This window comes from Aulonocara stuartgranti, assembly GCF_965226115.1.
Source record: "Aulonocara stuartgranti genome assembly, chromosome: 23".
NCBI lineage: Eukaryota > Metazoa > Chordata > Actinopteri > Cichliformes > Cichlidae > Aulonocara > Aulonocara stuartgranti.
In genome coordinates, this window is record NC_138958.1 from 5,326,724 (window position 1) to 5,338,854 (window position 12,131).

At 41.4% G+C, this 12,131-nt stretch overlaps 1 protein-coding gene across 2 annotated transcripts in view; it reads right to left on the minus strand.

Annotated features, from left to right (window-relative positions):
* The window catches only part of hcn2b (hyperpolarization activated cyclic nucleotide-gated potassium channel 2b), a 43,107-nt gene extending 31,135 nt beyond the window's left edge, over positions 1–11,972 (minus strand). For both annotated transcript variants that reach the window (XR_014274672.1, XM_082523972.1), the window contains exons 1-3: positions 11,021–11,972; positions 9,214–9,637; positions 4,780–4,941 (exon numbers count right to left, since the gene is read on the minus strand). Coding sequence is in view for 1 of the 2 variants with exons in the window: in XM_082523972.1 (XP_082380098.1) it covers positions 4,780–4,941; positions 9,214–9,637; positions 11,021–11,868 (1,434 nt within the window). In the remaining variant the exon portion in view is untranslated. The remainder of the gene's footprint in view (positions 1–4,779; positions 4,942–9,213; positions 9,638–11,020) is intronic.
* Positions 11,973–12,131: the final 159 nt, after the last annotated feature.

Genomic DNA, 12,131 nt, shown 5'->3' on the forward strand with positions numbered 1-12,131 from the left:
CACTGAGCACTCGGTCAGTTGGGGCCATCTTCCCAATGTATTCTTGGATGTTCGTTGTCTCATCCTGGACTGTGGTGCTGACACTCACCAGTCCCCGGCCCCCTTCCTTCCGCTTAGCGTACAGCCTCAGGGTGCTGGACTTGGGGTGAAACCCTCCATGCATGGTAAGGAGCTTTCTTGTCTTTATGTCAGTGGCTTCTATCTCCTCCTTTGGCCAGCCTATTACCCCAGCAGGGTACCTGATCACGGGTAGGGCGTACGTGTTGATGGCCCGGATCTTGTTCTTACCATTCAGCTGACTCCTCAGGACTTGCCTGACCCTCTGCAGGTACTTGGTGGTTGCAGCTTTTCTAGCGGCCTCTTCATGGTTCCCATTCGCCTGCGGGATCCCCATGTACTTGTAACTGTCCTCTATGTCTGCAATGTTGCCTATATATATATATATATATATATATATATATATGTATATATATATATATATATATATATATATATATATATATATATATATATATATATATATATATATCTAAAACTGATATAATGTTTGTATTGTATGTGGACGGGAGAAGATCACAGCTGCCATCTATGCGCATTCAGCAAAACTGAAAAACTTGCCATGCAAGTCTAAGTTTTCTGAGGTTACAAATTACAGGTGGACTACAGTGATTGATAGTACTTTAAGTTCGCACGGAGTCTTTGCTGAAAAGAAATAAGGGTTCAGTCAGACCATCGGGTCCTCTAACAAACCCCACCTGCGTGGGCTGTATCATTTGGAGGATCCGGTCTCTAAAGTGAGATGCAGCTGTAGTATTCACAACTGCTGTTTGTGTGCAGCCATGTGCATCCAGAGATTCTGTCTAGTTAATGATGCAAGCTGTGGCCATATGAGTCAAGCCCAAAAGCATCTATTCTGTTCTCGACCAAGTACAAGTTTCAAGTTCGGTTGTTTAAACACTGACAATAAAAAGGAGAGGAAGAATAATTCTGCAGGGCTTCGAGACATTTTTAAGAGACATTTGCTTTGCTGTTTTGTTTTTTAGCCTTGGTAGCAACACAAGTCTGTGGATGACAATGTGATTAGTCACTCTAACAAATGGGTTGGGCCACAGTTGTCTTCCCCACCCCACAAAAGGAACTACATTCTCAAACCTATGAGATTTCTTAGTTAACTCAGCTCTCAGTCTCTGACATGCATTGTACAATATGATGCTATAGAAGGCATATTCTACTTATTTATACTGATCTTAAAAACTGAGCTGAATTAAAGGAGCAATCAGTCTCATTTTGGTGTGCAATTTTCTTATATTCATCTCTCTTTTTGCAGATAGGTTTCAGAAAAATATAAGTATTCCAACAATTGCTCATCCTAAGCATATTTCAAAAGCTTTTCCTCCCACATTTAGATTTCTAACCAACTATGGGATACACTTCAGGTTACACTGAGGTTTGTATTTATGTATTTATTTTGAAGTTTGCCTTCATTATAAAGTAAAGCAGCAAAGAGCATTCACTGCTTTTTACTACACGGCTAAAAATGACAAGACAACTTTTCTTCATAAAATGGGGTTGGTTTCACCGGGGCAACTTGGCCCACAAAGACTGCAGCCCCAACCAGCCCGTGAGGCTGTTTTTTCCTTTTCTATTTTTTTAGCTAGCTACAACATGACTTGACCTTGCAAGAATTTTTAATCCTCTTCAACAAAAATACATGTCTGTGGGCTGCAACAGTCACTCTGACTTAAAAATGCATTTAATTAGCTAAACTTTGTCAATTGGTTTCTTAAAGTCTCTCTGTTGTATTGCCTGCTGTAAATAGCACCACCCACTTTAACTTTTCTTAAAAATCTGTACCAAATTAGCACTGAGAGTGGCTGTCAGGTCATACACAGCAGTTATTATTCACACACATATGCAACATTTCCACACACAGACCTCACACAGTAACTGTCCATTATTTTTATATGCACTGACAGGCCTGTTTGCCGGTTCGGTCACTTCAGAATGAATGGAGGGCCTCGTTATCAACTTCCAAAGCATGAATGTTTCTTGAAGTGCATCTCTGTGTGCCTCAATACAGTGCAAATGCATAAATAGGTTCTCACAAATTGGTGTTCTGTTGCAGTTACAGCAGCTCTTCTGCTTCTCCAGTTATAAAGAAACGCAGTTCATTTTTGATGCAGAGAAAGAAGTCGAGAGGAAAAGAGCGTCTTTATTCTAATGCCATTGATATAACAGCCAATCAGGCCAAGGGAGATGGGACAAAACCACCTGTCATCTTTCACATAACAGAGAGTCACTTACATAACAGACCACGATCATCCGGTCTCTTGATCACTCTGCAGCAGGAGCCTGATTGTCGACTTACAATAAACACCACTGTCTGCTGCAAGAGTATCTTTTCCCTTATTGAGTGTTAAGAGGCAGAGATGAATACACTGCAGAAAAAAAACAGTCTGAAGGAGGATATTTTGACTATCACTTAGTTATACTGTACTATATATCACATGCACACAAATCTCAGCCAAACACAACACATCTATATAAAGGGACATGCATAAAAATGCACATAAGAATAGCTACTGAAGAAACGAGTCCCATGTTTTTCTCAGGAATGGCTTTCTTGCCCTATTTCCATAACCCTAAGTGCATGCATGACGCAGAGAGCAAAACAGGGTGGAGTCCAATAAATGTCCAGTGCAGGCAGGCAGCCTGTCAGCCCGAGGAGGCACGAGGATCATTTAACGCTGGATCTCTTACTCAAAGCAGCTCTGAAGAAGATGTGACCTTGATTACCCTGAAATGGCAGTGACAGGGCACACCAGGCAGCCACACCCACATGTGTGCTCGCTGGCATTATGGCAGCGAGCTTGGAAAAAGGCACAAGCCCTAAACAACACACGTCACTCTGGAAAACTGAATGTATAAGGAAGGAGATATCAGCGAAAGAAGAAGTGGGGCATGAAGGATAAAAGAGTCACTGAAAAAGCAACATATAAAGCAATTTTCCATACATACAAATCCATACATTCAAGAAAGAGAGATAGAGGAAATAGGATGGCCAGAGATGAAACTAGAAAGAAAGGGATGGAGTGACAGAGAAGTAACAACAATCTCCCCTAGGGTCAATTGGTGTGAGATCCATCTGTTCCTAGAGATCACACACACTCATAACAGAACACACCTATTCATGTAAACACCATAGCACCATAGTACACAGTGTATTTCAGGGAACTGAATGCCAAAAATCTCTGTGCCAAAATTAGAAGGTTTTCTTCCAGCATATCAAGCATTTCTCAGCTGCAGCAGAGTCAGCCAGTGCCTGACAAAAGCATAAAGAAGGAATTATCCGGTATGCTGAACTTCCTTAGGAGAAGGAGCAAAAGATGTAATGTTCCCCATAAAAAATGGTTTCAAGACAGTTACAGTTATGTGGAGAAATAAGCATCCGGCAGCCAACCAATGACGTCTTTTAGCTCTGTCAGATAATTCGATGGTTTCTAGGACTGTTGATATTGCTGTCAATTAATTAAGATTAAGACTATTTTTTCTGTTTTCTTCCTGTAGTCAGCCCCTGCAATGCAAACTGTCCTCTATAACTCAATCTATTTACACCCATTAGAGCAGATCTCTTCCTCCTGCGCTTGCATGCAATCTGCTTCACCAGTTTACTTACAGCTGCTCACAAACCAATCATCACCTCTCTGTTAACAACATTGCACGCACACTGTACAAATCGCAGAGTCACAGCCATTCATTAAGCTTATCATCTCAGCTGCCGTATCCAAAATATCCCTTGAGTACTTCATACAAAATATTTAAACCAATTCTAATATTTCTCTCTTTTTTTGTGGGACAAACAGGATTGACACTGACACTAATGCTTCCTTGAAACCACCACAATTCTTTTTCTGTTTGCCAACAAACATACTGTATGTGTGAAAGTGAATATATGTGTGAAATACAGTTTTATGATAAAAGGTATTTGTATCCTCTGACTTGTCTGTGCCTCCGGCCACTGCCACTCACCACCTTCCAATCTGTTATCTCCAAAGCAGAATGACATGTGAGACTGGATAAAGGGATTAAGTTCAAAATGATAAAAACCCAAACAGTATTTTTTGGGTGTTTCTCCTCTTTATTTGTCCACACTTGTGATTAATCGTGCAATTTAAATAAAATAGAGACAAACAGAGGCTGTTCTTTAGTCAATGTTATAAGGTTTTGTTTTATAGCTTAGACAATAAGTGCTTTCCAAAATGAACAAAACTTTAATGATTACTTTTCATTAATTATCCAGTTGGATTAGAAGATAGTGTGTTTCAATACTAGCTATCAATTTCTTTTTACATTTATGTATGCATTCATTTTATTAATTAATTTTTTCTCATGCATGCCAGCAGTAATTTTGGTGAAAACCTCTCCTAATGGTCTGTCTTCCAACAGACAGCTAGAAGCCACCTGCCACCCAGAAGGAGGACAGGACATTTGACAGGACAAAGAAAGAAGAGCACACCTAAATTACTGCATGAGCTTCTATATGAACTGAGTGACAGCAGCATGTTTTCTTTCATCCACCTCCTACTTGCCGTACACTGGCGTGTCTCCTGGGTTTGACTAGTGGGGGGTTAATTGAAGCTGAACGAAAGCTCCCAACTCCAGTCTGAATAAATAAGCTGTGTCACCACGCTAGTTGTGCAGTGAACACTTTTCCTGTGATTGTCTAACTTACGATCGCACTGAACACAAAAACATACACACAGAGCATTTTTTTCTTACCACCATCTTGTTGAGGGAGACCCAGCAGTCAGATGGAAAGTCCTGCAGCATGGGAACAAGAAACTGGAGACAGCCATCCCAGTGGCACAGCAGTAGCATCATACCAATCAGGTTGAATATTCGCACCACGGCACTGGCTAGGTCATAGGTCATGTGGAAGATCTGTCAGGAGGAGGAGAGATGGGACGTGAGGGTTACAGATTTGGAGAGGAGGCCAGAATGAAGCCAGAACTGATGTGTGAGCAGAATGAAAAGTTGGTGTTTATAGCGATTGAGCGAGAGTTGAAAACAATGGTAAACACTACTCTATCGGCTCTCACAAACAGCACATCCAGCATGTTATCATTCTGCTGATAGCACTGGCAACAGTGATGCTGTGGGGACTATATAAAATAGCTTTAACTTGTGCACAATTTGCACAGTTGCAAATCCTGATCCACTCTGTAGGACAATTATTATATTATATTTTTTTAAGAAAATAAATCATACTCTTGCAAATTTAGCAGATTCATTTTGGGCACGTGGTACAGCTTAACAAGCTGTAAAATTTCCAGAAATGAGGAAAACATAGTTTTCATATGTAGTTTTTTTGTTGACGCTGGCAAATTAATATTCACATTTAGCCATGTTTTAAATGCTAGTTATGTGCTAACCTCAAAGGTTTACCTGAACACAGTAATGTGAGAGCAGTGGGAGTGAATTATTATAGTAAAATATAGCACTTCTGAAGCTGTGATGGAGAAGAGGTGACTGACCAAACTGCTCTCCATCACAGACAATCCTGCCCACTATGAGCAACACTTACTAGGCAGGTAGCAAAGCAACTTCTCTAACAAACTGATTGAGCTCTGCTGCCACAAGGAAGGATATAGGCAATCTTTCATACCACATGCTATCTATCACTCAATATATCTGTCTGGCAGGGAATCGTTCGCCAGATATTTGTATTGTTATTAATATTATTAACATTATATTTATAAATTTTCTGTTGATAAGTTGGTTGACAATGAAACATCTCTGTTATTAAACATCGCTCTCTCTCGCTCTCTCTCTCCCTCCATGGCATGCAGCCCAAAGTCTAGTTAAGCTGCCCATGTTCTTGCAATGGAGAGGTTGCTACAATATCCACAAACTGAAAGGAAGTTTGGAGAAAGTTTTTTGTGAGTTTCACACTCATACAGGAACCTTTCACACCAGAGGTTGTTATTCATCTCTTGCTAATATACAAATATCTATTAGGGCAGCTTTAGGTAACATGACGACCTGTGAGGAAGAACTTTAGGATTTGATATCTCAGTTTATTTATAGGTAACGTGTCTGTTAACAACTAAATTTATTGTTATATAAAATTTGAACAATTTAATGAACTATGATAACAGGTGGTATAATTTTGACCAGTTTTTTAGTAACTTATAAACAGCAAAAAACGTGCTTCGCATTCCCAGGCTGAGGTTCTCCATTATAACCAGGTGTGAGACCACAGGGCATGCAATGTGCATTCATGATAAAACCTCATTAGATGCTGATGAAGCTTTGATCAGCAGCCCAGGCCAGGCTCTCGCTGCTGTTTCTTAAGAAGCTCACCCCAGGTAAGAAGGCTAATTTGCGTGGAGCTGGTGATGTGGTCACAGCCTTGTAAACACCACTCACTATGGCTTGGCTGGCTATCTGCCAGGCCAAATTATCGTGGTTCGTGTGTGTTTTTGTGTGTGTTTGTGTATGGGTAGGTTTACAAGTATGTGGGGATTAGATCTTGAGAAATTCATCTTAAATGTGAACTAGGCCTTTGTGTGTGTTTGTGTGTGTATGTGTGTGTGCGTGTGATGACATGAAGGAGCCGCTTCTGTTTAGAATTTACAGTTTGGGAGCAGCAGGGTCAGGGCATGCTGTCTCTACACCTCAGAGGCCCTGCTGTCCTAAACATACAAGTCACATGAATATGGAAAACTGACACATGTTATACCCCAGTTGTTAATGTGCATGATCCTAGTTTAAATAGCTCTTGGACTTTTCATATGATTTGTGTTTGGATGGATAATGGCAATTGTATCAAAGTTTATTTAAATTCCTCCTAAATGTAATTTATAAAATGTGCAAAACAATTTCCTCAGAAATATGTAGCATTTCAGCTGTATGCTGCACATCACATTTTCCTTATCCAGTTCTAAAATGTCATCAGCACCTGGTTGTTTCACTCTTTTGATATATATTCATTTTTTCTCTTTACAGTAATTTAGTTTTGATCCCTTCCCCAGGCCTGCTTTGGGTCCATGTGTAATTAAATCAAAATCAACAAAAGAAACTACTTTCTTTGCACATTTTGTGTATATCCTGTATTGGCTAATGGCCTTGGGTCATTTAGAAGACGCAGAAAGGGAAACATGCTGTGAGGCCCTGCCCTGTGATTAGAAAGCGTTCCCATTATGATTAATGAGCTAGGACTAATGTTCCCCCCAACACCAGAACAGCACCTGGCCATGTGTCACTGTCACACCACAATCTGGGTCAAAGCATAGTACTGTGACTACAAGTCACAGCCTGAAAAACACAGATAAACTATTTGCTGCTTCTTTCTGTCAGACTGCTAAAATGCTTTTAGAGTAAAACTAGTGCGTATGACGGATATGAACCTTTTTATCCTTCCATCCCTGACGCTTGTGCATTTGCTCTTGTCCATTCCCCATCATTGTCGAGCTCATGAAAAAGGCATCAACGCAAGCTTCCTGCTTCAGCAAATTGTTTTTCTCTGCTTCTGTATCACCAACATAGATGCATAAGCGATTTATTCTGAGATCATTCCACATAAATGGTTTTTTAGCACGACTGTTACCCAGTGCTCACCTCACCTCTGTACTGGCCTTCAATAGATCTATATGGTGAAATCATCACAATACTAAGACAAGCTTTTAGGAAACAGTGCTGCAGCGAGCGGACTTAAGCTGAGCTGAGCTGAGCTGGGCAGAAGAGGCAAACAGTTCCCCCCGTTTGGATCAGGCAGAGCAGAGCAGAGCTCAGCTGAACTAAGAGGATCAGGGCAGGGCCAAGTTGAAGCAAAGGAGCACTCGCGTGTGTGTGTTTCTGTGTGTGTGTGTACGCGTCTGTGTTTGAATGAGTAATTAGGGTTTTCGTCAAACCCAAATTACCACTGTGTAATCAGAAGAGCAGTGGTTATTTTCAGAGTGAGGGGACACTCATTTGATTGGAAGATGCTTGTTTAGGCCAAATAAGGAAGCACAAAGAAGCACACACACAGTCCAAGCTGTGGAATGCTGTGTTTATGTAAAATGGGGCCATATGATGGATGATAATGCACTTTTCTCTAGAACATTATTTCCTGATGCAATTAGAGATGCAAGGGGGTTTGCATTAGCAAGTCTTTCAGCATGTGGTTGCAGCTGTTTGATGCCTTAATTGGTTGAAATGCTGCAACAAAACATTTTTTACTATGTGGAAAGTTTTTTTCTTTCATACAGTTTTAAATGCATCAACAATGTGATGATCAAGTAAGATGACCTATAATCCACTCATCTTGGCTTGCTGCAGTAGAAAACTCTACACCTAATTTTTTGTGCCTTCTCCTGTGATACTAGAATGACTTATACTGACAGAACAAGCCACTGCACTGGAAACTGCTGCACAATTCTTAATTAGAGCCCAGTTAGATTAGTTTCTCATTATTAATGAGCACATTTGAAAGTGGAGGGGTAATAGTAAGCAGATCATCTGATCATAATTGACTAACTTCTGCATTACAGCAATAATCAATGCAGCTGTAGTGTCTGTCAGGTGTAGCAAACGTGATGCTAATGAGTTTTTTTTAGACATTAAAGCTATGCAGTAGTAGTAGTTCATTAAAAAACATACATAATTGTATGAAGAAGTTAAAAACTTAATATTTTCTTTTGATGCTTTTGGGAAAAAAGTCTTCCTCTGTAAGATTTCAGTAACAAAAAAAGACCTTATACCACAGGGGATGCATATGATGAGAAAATGATATGAAAAACAGACTGACCTACATTATGTTTGGACCAGTAGAAACCCAAGATGTGACACATCACATGCATCAAGTATTTAGTATTGATTAAGGGTTTATTTGAACAGTTTAAAAAGTAGGTAGGACCAAATGGTAGTCAGCATATGCTTGATCTATTTCAGGATCATGAGATAGTCCTTGTAAAAGTGGATTCCCTGTGAGCGACCCCTAGCCTTACAAAGTTTGAGAACCACGGAGTAAAAATCTAAAATAGAGATGTTCAGTGTGGAAGTTATGTGTTTCCTTTCAGTATTATCTGTTTATATAAAAGTGTTACATAAACTGTGCATTAGAACCCCATCTGGTCCCATATACTTACTTTATCCAGTATTTATCCAAGCTAAACTTCAATACTGAACAAAACTTTCCTGTTCGTATAGAAATGCTGTAACTCAGCATACCTCCTCCCACTGATGGATGTAACGGATGAGTCTAGACAGCCTCAGCAGACGCAGCAGACTGAGGATCTTCGTGAAGCGGACAATGCGGAGTGCCCGGGCAGTTTTGTACACCTCTGAGTCAATCCCCTTCTCCACGATGAGGAAGATATAATCCACAGGTATGGAGGAGACGAAGTCCACCACAAACCAGCTCTTCAGGTACTTCTTCTTGATCTTCTTGGGGTCGAGGATGATCTCGGTGTTGTCCTCGAACACGATACCAGTCCTAAAGTTGAGTACTAGGTCCATGAGGAAGAAGGTGTCAGAGACCACATTGAAGATGATCCAGGGTGTGGTGGTCTCATCTTTAAAGAAGGTGATGCCTACAGGGATGATGATCAGGTTGCCAACCATGAACATTAACATGGTGAAGTCCCAGTAGAACCTGTCAGGACGAAAGAGTAGAAGATGATTAAAGGCGCTTGTTTAATCCCAACACACGCAAACAAAGGGCAGTATAGGGCCATGTGTACAACTCTGAAATCTGATAGAGAAAAAGATGTAATAATAAAGTAATAAAGGAGAAAAATCTGATGCTATGCATATGAGAAGAGAAACCATGTCTAAAATCTGATGTCCAGACATTGACAGTGTTGCTACATGTTATGGATATCACATATCAGGAAAGAAGCTGATTCTGCTTGATTTATGATACGGGGTAAGCATATTTCCGGCCCTCTCTGTGTCATGAAGCAATGCACTCTCACAGGCTGAACACACTCAGAAAACTAACCCAATCCAAACTGATAAATCTTTCAAATTTTATGAAATGCCTGATAGTTCCTTCACTTTACCCCATTAACCACAACCATGCAAAGAAAAGACAACTAAAGCAAAAACAGCAGAATACCCTCCAAACAAGTCAAGTACAAACAACAACCAGAGCCCAAATCAATAAAGCAGCCTTCACGGCTGTGGTGTTGTGCACCATCACCTATTTCCAGTAGTTAGTTAATGTGACATTTATTGGTTTGAACAAACATTCACACAATAGCCAGTCACGCCACAGCATTAGGTGCTGAATTATGAGAACCTGTGTTTTAAAGATAATTCAGCTGGTGAACTGACCATGCGAGGCATCTATGAATATTCCTCTGTTTATTAAAGTAAGAAAATTGTGTAAGTATTTTTATATAGCTTTACTCAACTTACCTATTATTAACTGGCAGATTAATTATGAACAATGTTTGTTAGTGTTGCAGGATAAGAGGAAGACACTGTGGCTACTTATATTAGAGGAACTAATGGAAGCGGCTGCTGAGTCATGACTTGAACTCTTGTTATGCGCATCCTGCTGTTGAGCTTTGTCCGTAAGTTAACACAATCAAGCCATGTATTGTTAATAAACAGCAGGCTTTACATATTTGATGGTACTCAAATAAGAAAGACAAGAAACCTGGTTTCCCCACATTTTATTAGAGGAGCTGTCCTCGGTGCTGAAACCAAGCACACTTTAAGACACATTTAGAGTCAACTTTGTGACACCTCTGGAATATGGAGCTTTTGTGTAAACACAAAATCTCCCATATGTCATCATTCGGTGCTTCAGGAATAGAGAAATAGCTCTGTTTATGATAGGGTAAGGTTCAACTTTTTCCCCCAGATAACCATTGAATGTTTAAAAATAGCATACTTATGTTCATATTCCCACAATCTTCACATATAATGTTGTTTGACGTAAAGAATGGGCGCTGGGCAACATTCAAAAACACCCCTTTAGCTTCTTTACAGCAACACTTTCACTGACCTAACACAATTTGACCCATACCTGAAGTCGCTGTATGGGTGGATAATCCAATTACCCGCTGACTTTACGCGTTCTTGTTCTTTCTCCACTGCCTTCTGGCTGCCAAACATGCGCAGGGAGAATTTATTAACTCCAGGCTGAAGCATGGCACTAAACTGCCGCTGCATGTATGTCTGATTCCCCTTGGACTCTCCATCATCCGGCACTATCTGAGAGCCGTCCTCTGCTTTGCTGAACGTGACAGAACTTCTTGGCTGCTGAGCCAGTCCTTTACTACTCGGGGGGTTGGAGAAGGAAACTCTGGAGTCCTTTTTCTCCGTTGCTGCCGTCGTCTTGACCTCGGCCCCAGGCCCCTGTGTCAGGGACCCTGCTGAAGTGACAGAGCCGTCCATGCTCGCAGCCAGCTCCTTATCGTCTTCAGCTGCTACTACTCCATCTGCCTGCTTCTCCTGTCTTGAGATGAGAGAAGAAAGACTGCCTGAACTGGCCGGGTCTCTTCTACAGTCTCCGTTTTTGTTGCATATCATACCGATGCCCCCCTCTCCTATCACGCCCGCCTCAGACACTGTGTCCCCTGCACTCCTGTGGTCTGACTCTGTGCCGCCAGCAGCATCCCTCTGGCACAACAGAGCAAATGCACAGCTGCCGCTGGGAGTAAAAGGTGTGGAGTCCTCGCCTCGCAAGAGGAAGAGCTCATTGTTGTTGGAGTTTTTTCGCACAGGAGAGACGGCTCCGCCTCCTGGCGAGAATTTCTTCATATTGGTCCCCCTGCTACTCCCATGATCCTCGCATCCAGCCGAGCTGGCTACTTGAAGGGGTCGAGCCTTCTGGAATTTGGGCTCCTCCTCGCTGTCCTCCGCCTCGTCCATTACAGGCAAACAGACACTTCCGTACCTTAAACCGGGCGAGACTGGGCGGAGGCAGAGGAAGGAGTGTGGACTTCAAAGCCTCCGTCTGCTTTCCATTCACATCACTTAACGGCGTACCGGTGGCGTTGCTATGGCTGCAACCTGGCTGTTGTTATTGTGTTTGTGTGTGGTAGAGAGAGGGAGAGAGATAACAGCTTTACCCTGGGGCTTCAACCACCTACAGGTAGCTTTCAGCCTACTGAAGAAAATGTGCGCACAGAAGA